Genomic DNA, 14,332 nt, shown 5'->3' with positions numbered 1-14,332 from the left:
TGAGAAAATGCGATTGGGATTATTCAACCCCCCACACACACACACACTTTTCTCACTCCATTGAAGTCTATGGGGGAGTATGTTAACTCGGTCACAAAATTCTAACTTCAGCTGTTTCCGTGCGTTGGGTTAGCACACAAGCGAAAATGTTTTACCTGACACATGCAGAAAGCTTACTTCTAGCTGAGTTAGCGCACAAGCGGGAGCAATACATAGCGTTCTACTCGTAATCTAGCTCTTATTTTTTATCTTGACCATGAAACACCAATTTATCATCATGTGAATATTGCATAAAACAAAGATTTTTTTTTTAACTACAAATCTCATAGTGAGCCTTCCTTTTTGTCTAGACCAAGCAATTCTGTAATCCTAAATAACAACTGGAAACACTTAAAATAAAGGATTTAATTCCACAAATGTATGCATGAAGGAATTAATATCTTCAGTACAGGCAGTCCCCGGGTTACGAACAAGATAGGGACTTTAGGTTTGTTCTTAAGTTGAATTTGTATGTAAGTTGGAACAGGCACTTTTTTTTAGGTGAAACTCTAGCCAAACATTTTTTTTTTGTTTTGGATAGCATAGGATAAAGTTTGTTTTGCTATCTGTGCCTCTGTTCAGAAAATTTCACATCACTTTCTGTCCTTGTGACAATTGTGTTTTCAGTATTTTGGATTATCCTGGAAAGAAGGATTGTCGATAAAGCTCTATTTTCTCTGTATGTAAGTACGAGTTGTACTTAAGTCGGATGTCTGTAACCCGAGGACTGCCTGTATATTACATTCAAGCTACATCCATAGGTCACATTTATCCCTGATCACAATAGGAGAATAATCGAGCAATAAAATGATTTTGCTCTAAGCCAAATAAGCCTGTGCCTATGCAGCAGTAAGAGGGAAAGGGGGGGGGGGCATCAAATTATGAGGGGTAGTTAGTTATTTAAACATAAGGCAGCACAAATGCATTTTATTTAAAACAAAATAAAAAAATCCTTTATTTTACTATTTGCTTAATCCTATGGGATTACTTTCATAGTCAAAGTTGTGCTCTTGTGGCACTCCAGAGAAGCATGCAGCTTGTGAGCAAATTAGAAACAAGCATACATGAGTATTCTCCAATCACTGTCCCTACCTCTATTTGGAGCAGAATGGGACTGTTCTAGGAGTGTAACTTTGACTGCATGTATAACCCTTTTAAAGGTATTAAACACATAGTAATTTTTTTTTTTTTTTTAATAAAATGTTTTAACAAAATCAAACATTTTTATTTCACCCTAGTATGTCCCTTTAAGATAACAAATCTTCTACGTACAGCAGTTTCTCACTTACCATTGGGGAGAGAGTTTTTTTCTTCTCAAAACTAAGTTTCCTCTCAATAAATGTGGCACTGCTATTGTCCTTAAAAAAATTCAGATTCTGAAGCCCATCATAGATACTCTGCTGAAGCTCATTCACATTTGCAGGGAGCTGCTGTCAACAAAAAGACAGCCAATAGATTAATGTCACATTATTGCAAATTGTAAAAAGATCATCTTTATCTATTGCACAGTTTGTACACATAAATGCATGTAAAAGAAAGGAAGAAGGAGCAACAAAGGTAGAACAGGAAGAATATGGTTATTCAAAATATAAATAGACAGACAGAAAGATAGATAGATAGATAGATAGATAGATAGATAGATAGACTCACAGAGGGTATAATTTTTACATTAACAGAATAAATAAAATATAATGACTTACTGGGAATGATATGACAACATGTTTTCTATTGATTTATTACTTGTTATACCTACAGCAGAGTGTTAAATGTATGGGAAATTGATCCTTAATCCTTTCTTTTTGCATTTTAGATTTATGTTTTTGCTCATTAAAATCATCACCTATTGCTATCAAGGACATGGCCATAAAAACGAGTTGAAACTGCAGGTAAAGCAGACCTGCTAATGTTATCTATGTCTAAACATAGGTATTGAAATGCTAACTATGGCTGAGCACAACCAGCTATTTAGGATACACAAATCTATGTCTCTCTCCTACCCCCTACTAGTAGATGAATTAGTGCTGTTGTCTCCTTTTACATAGCTTTTCAACATAGAATAAGGGACCGATTTAACAAACTGTCAACTGGCCCCCATGCATCTGTTTCTGCACAAGCCTTCAGGCTCGTCCGGAAACAGGAGTTAAGAAGCAGTGGTCTTAAGACCGCTGCCTCTTAACTCATACGTCTCCTCTGAGGCGTCGGACATCAATCTGCCCGATCATATACGATTGGGTTGATTGACACCCCGCTAGCGGCTGATTGGCCATGAATCTGCAGGGAGCAGCATTGCACAAGCAGTTCACGGAGGCGGATCATGTCCACCAGACATTGATAAATCGGCCCCCATGTTTCTTAACCATATTTTAAGTATAGGTGGTGGCTTCTACAGGCAAATGCAGCTACTTCAAATAACATAACAAAGGTAAAGGAGTTTTTCTAGCAGGTAAAAATAAACATTAAAGGGGAGAGAATGTAAGAACACAATGTCCCTTTAAGCCTATACTCTTACTATTGGCTGAGAGGGAAATGGAAGATCTCTGTCCTTATGATCACAGTCTTTGAGATCTATTGGTCAATTTTGATCTACCTTTTGGGAACACCTGCTTTATACAGTCAAAGGACTAAGCAATATAGAGACCCTGATGAAAAGGCAACAGTGGTTACATATTGCATATAGGAAAGGTCCTAGTCATTTTTATTACTGTGTATTAACCTTTGTAACAGGTAGGGTGACCATATTGCCGCTTTAAAAAGGTACACATATGAAAAATGCTGATGTCAGGGCTGATTAAAGAAATGTGTTGTATAAGAACCCTGACATATGCATTTTTCATATGTGTCCCTTTTTAAAGCGGCAATATGGTCACCCTAGTAATAGGACAACTTATGCTGCTTTCTATACGTTCAACTAATATTCAAACACATTTCCAAACTTACCCTATGTAATGGTCGCACAAGACCATTCATCATCATTACCCAGCTGTATGCACTATGAGTTTCTACAACCCTGTAGAATATATATATATATATATATATATATATATATATATATATATATATATATATATATATATATATATATAAATCATATAGATAATATGCTTTTTATGTAAGTGTAGTAAATTCATGTCCTTATTTACATAAAATATATTTGTACTAAATGGCTGTGAATAGATAGGATGAGACACAAATGCATTAGGCTGCTCTCTAACAAGTGGTTGCTGCAGAATACTGGTATAGCCAGCTTACTGTTATGAACAAATGTAAAGGGATTTGTGATATACAGACAGAAGACATTCAGGCAAGGTGACTGGCTGTGGCACTGGGGATACTATGCTGTTTGGAATTCAGTTCGCTTCTTTGGGGATTGAGCAGGATATAAACTGGAAGCTGATAAGCTTCAGGCAACACAGATAAGCTTCTTCTTTTTATGGCTTATCGCAATACTAAGCCCATGTGACTGCTGATAGCCCTTGCATCCTTTTGTTCATCTCCCTTGCTAATACAAAGCCACGGAAAGCTTTGTTGTGCTAATTATCATGCACTGCCAGAGCTCTCCAGTAGACAGGGAGTTAAACTAAGAAGTAACCTGACACATGTGAACATGCAGAAATGTCTGGGATAGCCAGCATATGGGAAGTGCAAACTTAGGGGTCGATTTATCAAAGGCTTTGCAAGCCTTTTGACCCACTACGGCTGCAGGTTCTCACAAGAGAAGCTGCACGCCGTATTTAACAAGCAGCGGTCATCAGACCGCTGCTTCCCTAATCTTTCGCCACCTCTAAAGTGGCGAAAGTCAATCTCTGCGGTCTAGTCCGACCGGGGACATTGAAAGCTCCTGCCCGCACGTGATTGGCTGTGCGCAGACAGGGGGTGGGATTGCACTTGAGCACAAAATAGTGCTCGTGTGCAATGCTGAATTCCGCTAGGGAAATTCAGCCCGCCAGAGGCGAGCTGTGGCAGACAGGGACACGTATATGTGCGCCCCTGTCCGCCTCAGCTTGATAAATCGCCCCCTTAGAGTCACAAAGAACAAACTGGCATGGCCCTGTCATCAGCATTATGAAAGCACTGTAGCTTCACATCCCCTGTATCCCTCTATAGTATCACCCCACACATCAGAGCTGTTAGATGCCCGACATTTTCTACACAGATGGGTGTAAGTCAAATTTAAAGGGACAGTAAAACATCTTGAGATTTTTATTACATAAAAAGGTTTATATTTTCTAATGAAACAACTATCATTTGTTATTTATTTTACCCCTTTTGTGTAATTTAACTCTGAAAAATGAATTTTCCCATTATTAGAACTGAAAAGGCATCCTACAGACTTCTCAACGCTAACCCTACTAGACATCTGCCCCTAATTGGCTTTAACTGATAACAATTGCAAAACAATGTACTGTATGCCAACATTAAAGGGACAGTATACACCAATTTTCATATAACTGCATGTAATAGACACTACTATAAAAAATAATATGCACAGATACTGATCTAAAAATCCAGTGTAAAACCGTTTAAAAACTTACTTAGAAGCTGGGTATACCTGGATGGCATATGCCGCTTGTTAGGGACTCTGTAAATATAAATTTGCCCCTGATGACCAAGTGTGCAGGAATTTTACCACAATGCTTGTTTATTAAAGGAGGAATTGCTCAGGAATATGTCTTCTCACAGTGTTTGAAATAAAGATTACAAATATCTCTTGTCAAAAACACAGTTGTTATAAGCTACCAGTAATAAATAAAGATGAAAATGTATACATAGTATGTTCTCTATTTTATATATACTATTCATATATAAAGCATCACTACGCTACACTATGCAGGCAGTTGCAAAGTGATTCACCTAGGTCTCAGCATGCTGGAACTTATAGTTCCCAATGTACTACCTAGATGGATGTCATAAGTGGGACGTCACAGATCACAGCAACATTAAACTGGGCTTTGATTGGCAGTTGTCTGGGCAGTATAACATTAGAAATTAGTTATATGGCATAACACACCACCAAAGTTTTTTGTGTGTCACCACATGTATCATGGTTCACTACCCCTGTTCTAGAACAGAAAATTTAGGGCAACTGAAGTTGACCACAAATCTACATATCAAGAGAGTACAAGTCAGGGACTGGTTTTCTTTTTACCTATAACTACCCTTATTTTTGTTTTACCTGTATGCTTTCTTTGGGCAGAGCGCAAGGCTTGTATAAAAGGCACTAAATTGCCAACTCTGCTTAGCTGGCCCTGTAGAGGGTTGAGGGAGCCATAGTAATGAATGTAGGTTCATAGCATCGCCATAAAATAACCCCCAAAAAACCCCTTTACAATCAAATGCATACTCTAAATCTTTTCATCTGTCTCAGCTTGCATTGTGTATTTGTGTATAACATGAGGTTAATTACTAAGCAGGTCATCTTTACAGTACATCACTGCCAAACCTTGAACCAGGCAATAACCTATTTAATGCAAGAGTAAGGTCATTTTTTTGTGTTTTTTTTCTTACTTACTGGGGAAATGTCAGCGTATGAAGCACAGGACTCCTTTGCAGCTGACAAAATGTCCTTCATTATTGTGATGAAAAAATAAAGGCAGTTGCCCAGGACACTTCGTGCAGCCTTGTTAAAGGTTTGCAGTTCCTCTACAAGCTGTGCATTGAGAGCTTCATAGACCTTTCGGGCCTGATCCATTTCAGCATCTCCAGGCCTCTGAAGGCAGCTGTGATAGTCAAGCAGTTTATCATAACGTTTCTGAATCAGTTTTTGGGGCATGGGAAACATGGCGTGTAGGATGCTCAATGGCGTCATGACGTGGCTGGTTAGTTTGCTGGCCTGTAGCGCCAAAAAGGAAAGATGAAACATTTAGTTAATAAATATCATATAGCAATCACATATGCAAATGTAATATGGCCATATTTTTACTATGATACTAAGAGGCATCGGTTTAAGCCATTTGCATTTTATGGCTTGGAATGACTCACAACGTAACAAAACAAAAATCCCATTTGCCTTATATATATGTACGATGTGTTTTCTTAACCTATCATTTCTGAGGATAACGCATGACACTAGATAAAGTTTCTCTAGAACTGTGGAATCTGTTCCAGTAATGGCAAAATAACTTACACACAGCAATATTTGGCAAACACTTTGACATGTTAATGGTCTTAGTCTTGGAAATGGAAGAATCAGTTCTATTGAAACACTGATTTTGACAACTTATGATATTTGTTTGGCTAAACTGCTTTTTTTTATGTATTTTAAAACCTCATACCCTATTTGATTACTTAACATATTTTAGCATTGTGGTTGCCCAAAGTATTTTTAATATTGATAATTTATTAATGTTTTCTACTGTTCTGGAGGTGAAGGGAGAATACTATTTATCCACTATAATATGATACTCATAAATCACCAAACATCATGGTTCCTTATGCAAACATCTCTAGAAATAGTGTATGTGGCTATTGGAGTAAAGTCAACTACTGGTATAAAATCTTAGTATTTGTGACTATGTGTCCTTTAGGTGCAATACGTGTATTGTGATACTATATTTGTTTCTCTTTCTTCTGTTAATTAAACATTTTAGTCTTAATTATCAAAATATTCTGCTTTGTAACTATACTGTTTTCCTCCCGTCTTTAAAAGAATATGAAACCCAACCTTTTTCCTTTTATGATTGAGATCGAGTATATACGATTTTAAACTAATTTCCAATTTACTTTTATTATTAAATTTGCATAATTCTCTTGGCATTATTTGATAAAGGAGCAGCAATGCACTACTTGGAGCTAGCTGAACACATCAGGTGAGCCAGTGACAGCCGTCAGTCAACAGCTAGCTCCAAGTAGTACAGTGCTGCTCCTGAGCCTACCTAGGTAAGCTTTTCAACAAAGGATCCTAAGAGAATAAAGCAAAATAGATAGTATATATAGATAGTAGAATAGAAAGTTTAAAATTGCATACTCTATCTGAATTATAAAAGAAAACATTTGTGTTTCATATCCTTTTAATTGTGCATTCTTGTTTTTAATTAAATATAATTATGCATGTAAATTGATACGCATGGATAGGGCAGTCTTCACACTGATATGGAATTTCAGTCTCTCAGTATTTTTTTTCTTCTTGTATAATTACCTTATTTAATTGTCACCCTTTTTAAAGGATCCTATTTTTTTCACTACACTGAAAATGTTATGGATTTGTGAACATAACGAGAATTGGAATTCTCTATAATTAAAGGTCGTTAAAATTCCCTGCTGCAGAAACAGTGAACAAATAAAAAAAAATACAGAGCGGACTCCTTGTAGCAGTGAACTAAATGATGTTGCGCAAAACCTTTTTGGGGATACTATCTGAAAAATATTTCTCAGAAGCATTTTAAATGCACTTGGAATATATTTTTGTCCAGAATCAGAACAGTAGACGCTTTAGTTTACAGCAAGTGTTATATTCCAAGGGATAGGTTTTCACCAATAAAGCTGTTCATAAACTTCCATACCATACGTAAAAATAAAATACAAGGTGGTTGATCCATTGACTTTCAATAAAAGCGAAAGTGGCAAATTCAATAGAGAAATTGTATAATGCCTGGGGCATTTATAAGGCTTTCCTGAAAATTAATCAACCTATACTTAAGATAGAAATTGTGAGAAATACATTTTTAAAGTTAAAGGGACAGTCAACAACTTTCCAATTTACTTTTGTCATCAAATTTGCTTTCTTCTCTCTTGAAGGCCACCTCTTTTCTCAGTGCATTTTGACCATTTTTCGCAGTTAGACAGTGCTAGTTTGTGTTTGCCATATAGATAACATTGTGCTCACTCCCGTGGGGTTATTTATGAGTCAGCACTGACAGGCAAAATGCAAGTCTGTCAAAAGAACTGAGATAAGGTAACAGTCTACAGAGACTTAGATACAATGTAATCACAGAGGCAAATTTTATATTAATATAACAGTGTTTATTATGCAAAACTGGGCAATGGGTAATAAAGCAATTATATATCTTTTTAAACAATAAACATGTTCAAGTAGACTGTCCCTTTAAGAACAGCTATCATTTTTTTAATAATATAAAGTAGCTTTACACTAACACATCTCCAAACAGTAAGTTTCTCTGGTGTCAAGGCACCGTATATATTATTAATAAGAGAGCAGAGTTTTTTTATTGCAGTTTAGTCACTTTACTTTGTGGTGTCCAGACCAGATAATTGTTTACTAATAGCATCTTTATTTGTAGTGTTCCATCATATTTTAAAAAAAAAATTATACAGAGACTACAATAAAAAAAAACACAAGACAGGGATAAGCAGACTAATATAGATGGATTAGAAAGAACTGCTATATTGATAGATTACATTCTAAGGGTATTGAGAAACAAAGGGCAAAGTAACATTGCAGATTGAACTGATAGAAATTCTGGTGTGGGGAGGATATTGAGTTTCCAAATTTGGTATTTAATGTGTACTAAAAAGGTTAGGTGCTCGGTTTCTGAAGAGGTTAGTTTTGAGGAAGGATTAACACTTGGAAAAAAACTAGCTGTGTATCTGACAAATATTTTAACATATTAAAATTGTGCTTTTCATATGCAAAATATATGAGTATATAAGTGCTCTGTCCTAAGGAATACATGTTATTTCTTCCAAAATAATAAACTTTAGTTCTTGTAAAATACTGTAAAATACTGTATTGTCCTGAGTAACGGCCGCACTCCCCCCCCCCCCCATTTAAATCTTTAAATTAGGGGTGCGACCTATAATCGAGTACAGCCTAAAATTGGGATGTTATCTACGGTGTCCGATGTCATTCAATATTATCAACTATTTGTTTTTATGACGCCTTTGGATGCAATTGGAATATCACTGTAAGTTTTTATCTTTGTTAGTATACACTTGTGTGTGGTTAATTAAATAAATGATTGTTACCATAGTTTAATTGATCACTTTTGCTCTTGAGTCTTTTTTTTTCAAAGGGGAAAATGGTTTTAATGAGAGTCTTAAAAAAACTCAGTACAGCTACCGTATTTCTGTGAGCATATAACATTGCCTTCAAACGCAGGAATAACTGTATAATTGATACCAAAAGTGTTAAAAAAAACGTTACATGTGTTCCTATTCATTATATAAAATACTGTTTTACTGTTCTACTAATGTGTATATTTGCTTTAAAAATTAAATTTTCTTTAAAATGCCACCAAATTTTAAGGGTGCAGCTTATAATCGGGTGCAGCCTATACTCAGGACAATACGGGTAATATGCTTTTTCAAAATTGTAGTACACCCTTTAAATTATTTTAGATGCACTGGTAGCCAGCAATGAAAGACAGACTTACAAAACATTCATAGTGTGATTCAGTGTTGCTGTGGCTATGTAATTCTTCACTTGATCCCAGGTTTTCATCATGGAGAAGGTTTTGTAACTCTTTTGTGCATATTTCAGTCCCTGGCATGGCATCCTTAAAGGGAAGGGAAAATAATTTAGCAAATAATTCAATAACATGGCAAGTTTTGCAAAGGAAGGTTTTTATAGTTGCAATAACTGCATAATACTTAACATCATATTTTCCATTAACATTCGTTGTTCATTCATGATTATTTTTCATTGTTTTTATAGTTTAATGGACACTGTACTCAATGTTTTACTTTTTTGAGTCAAACATTAAAGCATATGTTTTTTATTTTTTAAAAAGGTGTTTTAATAATTTATCTTTCTTTCATGTAATTAGCAAGAGTCCATGAGCTAGTGACGTATGGGATATACATTCCTACCAGGAGGGGCAAAGTTTCCCAAACCTCAAAATGCCTATAAATACACCCCTCACCACACCCACAAATCAGTTTTACAAACTTTGCCTCCTATGGAGGTGGTGAAGTAAGTTTGTGCTAGATTCTACGTTGATATGCGCTCCGCAGCAGGTTGGAGCCCGGTTTTCCTTTCAGCGAGTGAATGTCAGAGGGATGTGAGGAGAGTATTGCCTATTTGAATGCAGTGATCTCCTTCTACGGGGTCTATTTCATAGGTTCTCTGTTATCGGTCGTAGAGATTCATCTCTTACCTCCCTTTTCAGATCGACGATATACTCTTATATATACCATTTCCTCTACTGATTCTCGTTTCAATACTGGTTTGGCTTTCTACTACATGTAGATGAGTGTCCTGGGGTAAGTAAGTCTTATTTTCTGTGACACTCTAAGCTATGGTTGGGCACTTTTATATAAAGTTCTAAATATATGTATTCAAACATTTATTTGCCTTGACTCAGGATGTTCAACATTCCTTATTTCAGACAGTCAGTTTCATATTTGGGATAATGCATATGAATAAATCATTTTTTCTTACCTTAAAATTTTGACTTTTCCCTGTGGGCTGTTAGGCTCGCGGGGGCTGAAAATGCTTCATTTTATTGCGTCATTCTTGGCGCAGACTTTTTTGGCACAAAATTTTTTTTTCTGTTTCCGGCGTCATACGTGTCGCCGGAAGTTGCATCATTTTTGACGTTTTTTTTGCGCCAAAAGTGTCAGTGTTCCGGATGTGGCGTCATTTTGTCGCCAAAAGCATTTAGGCGCCAAATAATGTGGGCGGCTTTTTTGGCGCTAAAAAATATGGGCGTCACTATTGTCTCCACATTATTTAAGTCTCATTATTTTGTGCTTCTGGTTGCTAGAAGCTTGTTCTATGGCATTTTTTTCCCATTCCTGAAACTGTCATTTAAGGAATTTGATCAATTTTGCTTTATATGTTGTTTTTTCTATTACATATTGCAAGATGTCCCACGTTGAAGCTGAGTCAGAAGATACTTCTGGAATATCCCTGCCTGGTGCTGGAGCTACCAAAGCTAAGTGTATCTGCTGTAAACTTTTGGTATCTGTTCCTCCAGCTGTTGTTTGTACTGTTTGTCATGACAAACTTGCTAATGCAGATAATATTTCCTTTAGTACTGTTACATTACCTTTTGCTGTTCCGTCAACATCTAATACTCAGAGTGTTCCTGATAACATAAGAGATTTTGTTTCTAAATCCATTAAGAAGGCTATGTCTGTTATTCCTCCTTCTAGTAAACGTAAAAAGTCTTTTAAAACTTCTCATTTTTCAGATGAATTTTTAAATGAACATCATCATTCTGATACTGATATTGTTTCTTCTGATTCAAAGGATTCTGTCTCAGAGGTTGATGCTGATAAATCTTCATATTTATTTAAAATGGAATTTATTCGTTCTTTACTTAAAGAAGTCCTAATTGCATTAGAAATTGAGGATTCTAGTCCTCTTGATACTAAATCTAAACGTTTAGATAAGGTTTTTAAATCTCCTGTAGTTATTCCAGAAGTTTTTCCTGTCCCTGGTGCTATTTCTGAAGTAATTTCCAGGGAATGGAATAATTTGGGTAATTCTTTTACTCCTTCTAAACGTTTTAAGCAATTATATCCTGTGCCATCTGACAGATTAGAATTTTGGGACAAAATCCCTAAGGTTGATGGGGCTGTCTCTACTCTTGCTAAGCGTACTACTATTCCTACGGCAGATGGTACTTCCTTTAAGGATCCTTTAGATAGGAAAATTGAATCCTTTCTAAGAAAAGCTAACTTGTGTTCAGGTAATCTTCTTAGACCTGCTATATCTTTAGCGGATGTTGCTGCAGCTTCAACCTTTTGGTTAGAAGCTTTAGCGCAACAAGTAACAGATCATAATTCTCATAGCATTATTATTCTTCTACAACATGCTAATAATTTTATTTGTGATGCCATCTTTGATATCATTAGAGTTGATGTCAGGTATATGTCTCTAGCTATTTTAGCTAGAAGAGCTTTATGGCTTAAAACTTGGAATGCTGATATGTCTTCTAAGTCTACTCTGCTTTCCCTTTCTTTCCAGGGTAATAAATTATGTGGTTCTCAGTTGGATTCTATTATCTCAACTGTTACTGGAGGGAAAGGAACTTTTTTACCACAGGATAAAAAATCTAAAGGTAAATTTAGGTCTAATAATCGTTTTCGTTCCTTTCGTCACAACAAGGAACAAAAGCCTGATCCTTCATCCTCAGGAGCGGTATCAGTTTGGAAACCATCTCCAGTCTGGAATAAATCCAAGCCTTTTAGAAAACCAAAGCCAGCTCCCAAGTCCACCTGAAGGTGCGGCCCTCATTCCAGCTCAGCTGGTAGGGGGCAGATTACGTTTTTTCAAAGAAATTTGGTTCAATTCTGTTCACAATCTCTGGATTCAGAACATTGTTTCAGAAGGGTACAGAATTGGCTTCAAGATAAGGCCTCCTGCAAAGAGATTTTTTCTTTCCCGTGTCCCAGTAAACCTAGCGAAGGCTCAAGCATTTCTGAAATGTGTTTCAGATCTAGAGTTGGCTGGAGTAATTATGCCAGTTCCAGTTCTGGAACAGGGGCTGGGGTTTTATTCAAATCTTTTCATTGTACCAAAGAAGGAGAATTCCTTCAGACCAGTTCTGGATCTAAAAATATTGAATCGTTATGTAAGGATACCAACATTCAAAATGGTAACTGTAAGGACTATCCTGCCTTTTGTTCAGCAAGAGCATTATATGTCCACTATAGATTTACAGGATGCATATCTGCATATTCCGATTCATCCAGATCACTATCAGTTTCTGAGATTCTCTTTCCTAGACAAGCATTACCAGTTTGTGGCTCTACCGTTTGGCCTAGCTACAGCTCCAAGAATTTTTACAAAGGTTCTCTGTGCCCTTCTGTCTGTAATCAGAGAACAGGGTATTGTGGTATTTCCTTATTTGGACGATATCTTGGTACTTGCTCAGTCTTCACATTTAGCAGAATCTCATACGAATCGACTTGTGTTGTTTCTTCAAGATCATGGTTGGAGGATCAATTTACCAAAAAGTTCATTGATTCCTCAGACAAGGGTAACCTTTTTAGGTTTCCAGATAGATTCAGTGTCCATGACTCTGTCTTTGACAGACAAGAGACGTCTAAAGTTGATATCAGCTTGTCGAAACCTTCAATCACAATCATTCCCTTCGGTAGCTTTATGCATGGAAATTCTAGGTCTTATGACTGCAGCATCGGACGCGATCCCCTTTGCTCGTTTTCACATGCGACCTCTTCAGCTCTGTATGCTGAACCAGTGGTGCAGGGATTACACAAAGATATCTCAATTAATATCTTTAACACCGATTGTACGACACTCTCTGATGTGGTGGACAGATCACCAACGTTTAGTTCAGGGGGCTTCTTTTGTTCTTCCGACCTGGACTGTAATTTCAACAGATGCAAGTCTGACAGGTTGGGGAGCTGTTTGGGGGTCTCTGACAGCACAAGGGGTTTGGGAATCTCAGGAGGTGAGATTACCGATCAATATTTTGGAACTCCGTGCAATTTTCAGAGCTCTTCAGTCTTGGCCTCTTCTAAAGAGAGAATCGTTCATTTGTTTTCAGACAGACAATGTCACAACTGTGGCATACATCAATCATCAAGGATGGACTCACAGTCCTCTGGCTATGAAAGAAGTATCTCGAATTCTGGTATGGGCGGAATCCAGCTCCTGTCTAGCTTCTGCGGTTCATATCCCAGGTATAGACAATTGGGAAGCGGATTATCTCAGCCGCCAAACATTACATCCGGGCGAATGGTCTCTTCACCCAGAGGTATTTCTTCAGATTGTTCAAATGTGGGGTCTTCCAGAAATAGATCTGATGGCTTCTCATCTAAACAAGAAACTTCCCAGGTATCTGTCCAGATCCAGGGATCCTCAAGCGGAAGCAGTGGATGCGTTGTCACTTCCTTGGAAGTATCATCCTGCCTATATCTTTCCGCCTCTAGTTCTTCTTCCAAGAGTAATCTCCAAGATTCTGAAGGAATGCTCGTTTGTTCTGCTGGTAGCTCCAGCATGGCCTCACAGGTTTTGGTATGCAGATCTTGTCCGGATGGCCTCTTGCCAACCGTGGACTCTTCCGTTAAGACCAGACCTTCTGTCACAAGGTCCTTTTTTCCATCAGGATCTCAAATCCTTAAATTTAAAGGTATGGAGATTGAACGCTTGATTCTTAGTCAAAGAGGTTTCTCTGACTCTGTGATTAATACTATGTTACAGGCTCGTAAATCCGTATCTAGGGAGATATATTATAGAGTCTGGAAGACTTATATTTCTTGGTGTCTTTCTCATAATTTTTCCTGGCATTCTTTTAGAATTCCGAGAATTTTACAGTTTCTTCAGGATGGTTTGGATAAAGGTTTGTCTGCAAGTTCCTTGAAAGGACAAATCTCTGCTCTTTCTGTTCTTTTTCACAGAAAGATTGCTAATCTTCCTGATATT

The 14,332-nt window shown here is 37.0% G+C and overlaps 1 protein-coding gene across 1 annotated transcript in view; it reads right to left on the bottom strand.

Annotated features, from left to right (window-relative positions):
- The window catches only part of ARHGEF38 (Rho guanine nucleotide exchange factor 38), a 124,192-nt gene that overhangs the window by 14,603 nt on the left and 95,257 nt on the right, over positions 1 to 14,332 (bottom strand). Inside the window, 3 exon segments of the mRNA XM_053700799.1 lie at positions 1,329 to 1,469; positions 5,549 to 5,869; positions 9,369 to 9,491. Coding sequence (XP_053556774.1) covers positions 1,329 to 1,469; positions 5,549 to 5,869; positions 9,369 to 9,491 — 585 coding nt within the window.

Source organism: Bombina bombina, chromosome 2 (assembly GCF_027579735.1).
Source record: "Bombina bombina isolate aBomBom1 chromosome 2, aBomBom1.pri, whole genome shotgun sequence".
NCBI lineage: Eukaryota > Metazoa > Chordata > Amphibia > Anura > Bombinatoridae > Bombina > Bombina bombina.
Note: the sequence above shows the minus strand (reverse complement) of the source record. Positions and strands in the feature narration are given on the sequence as shown.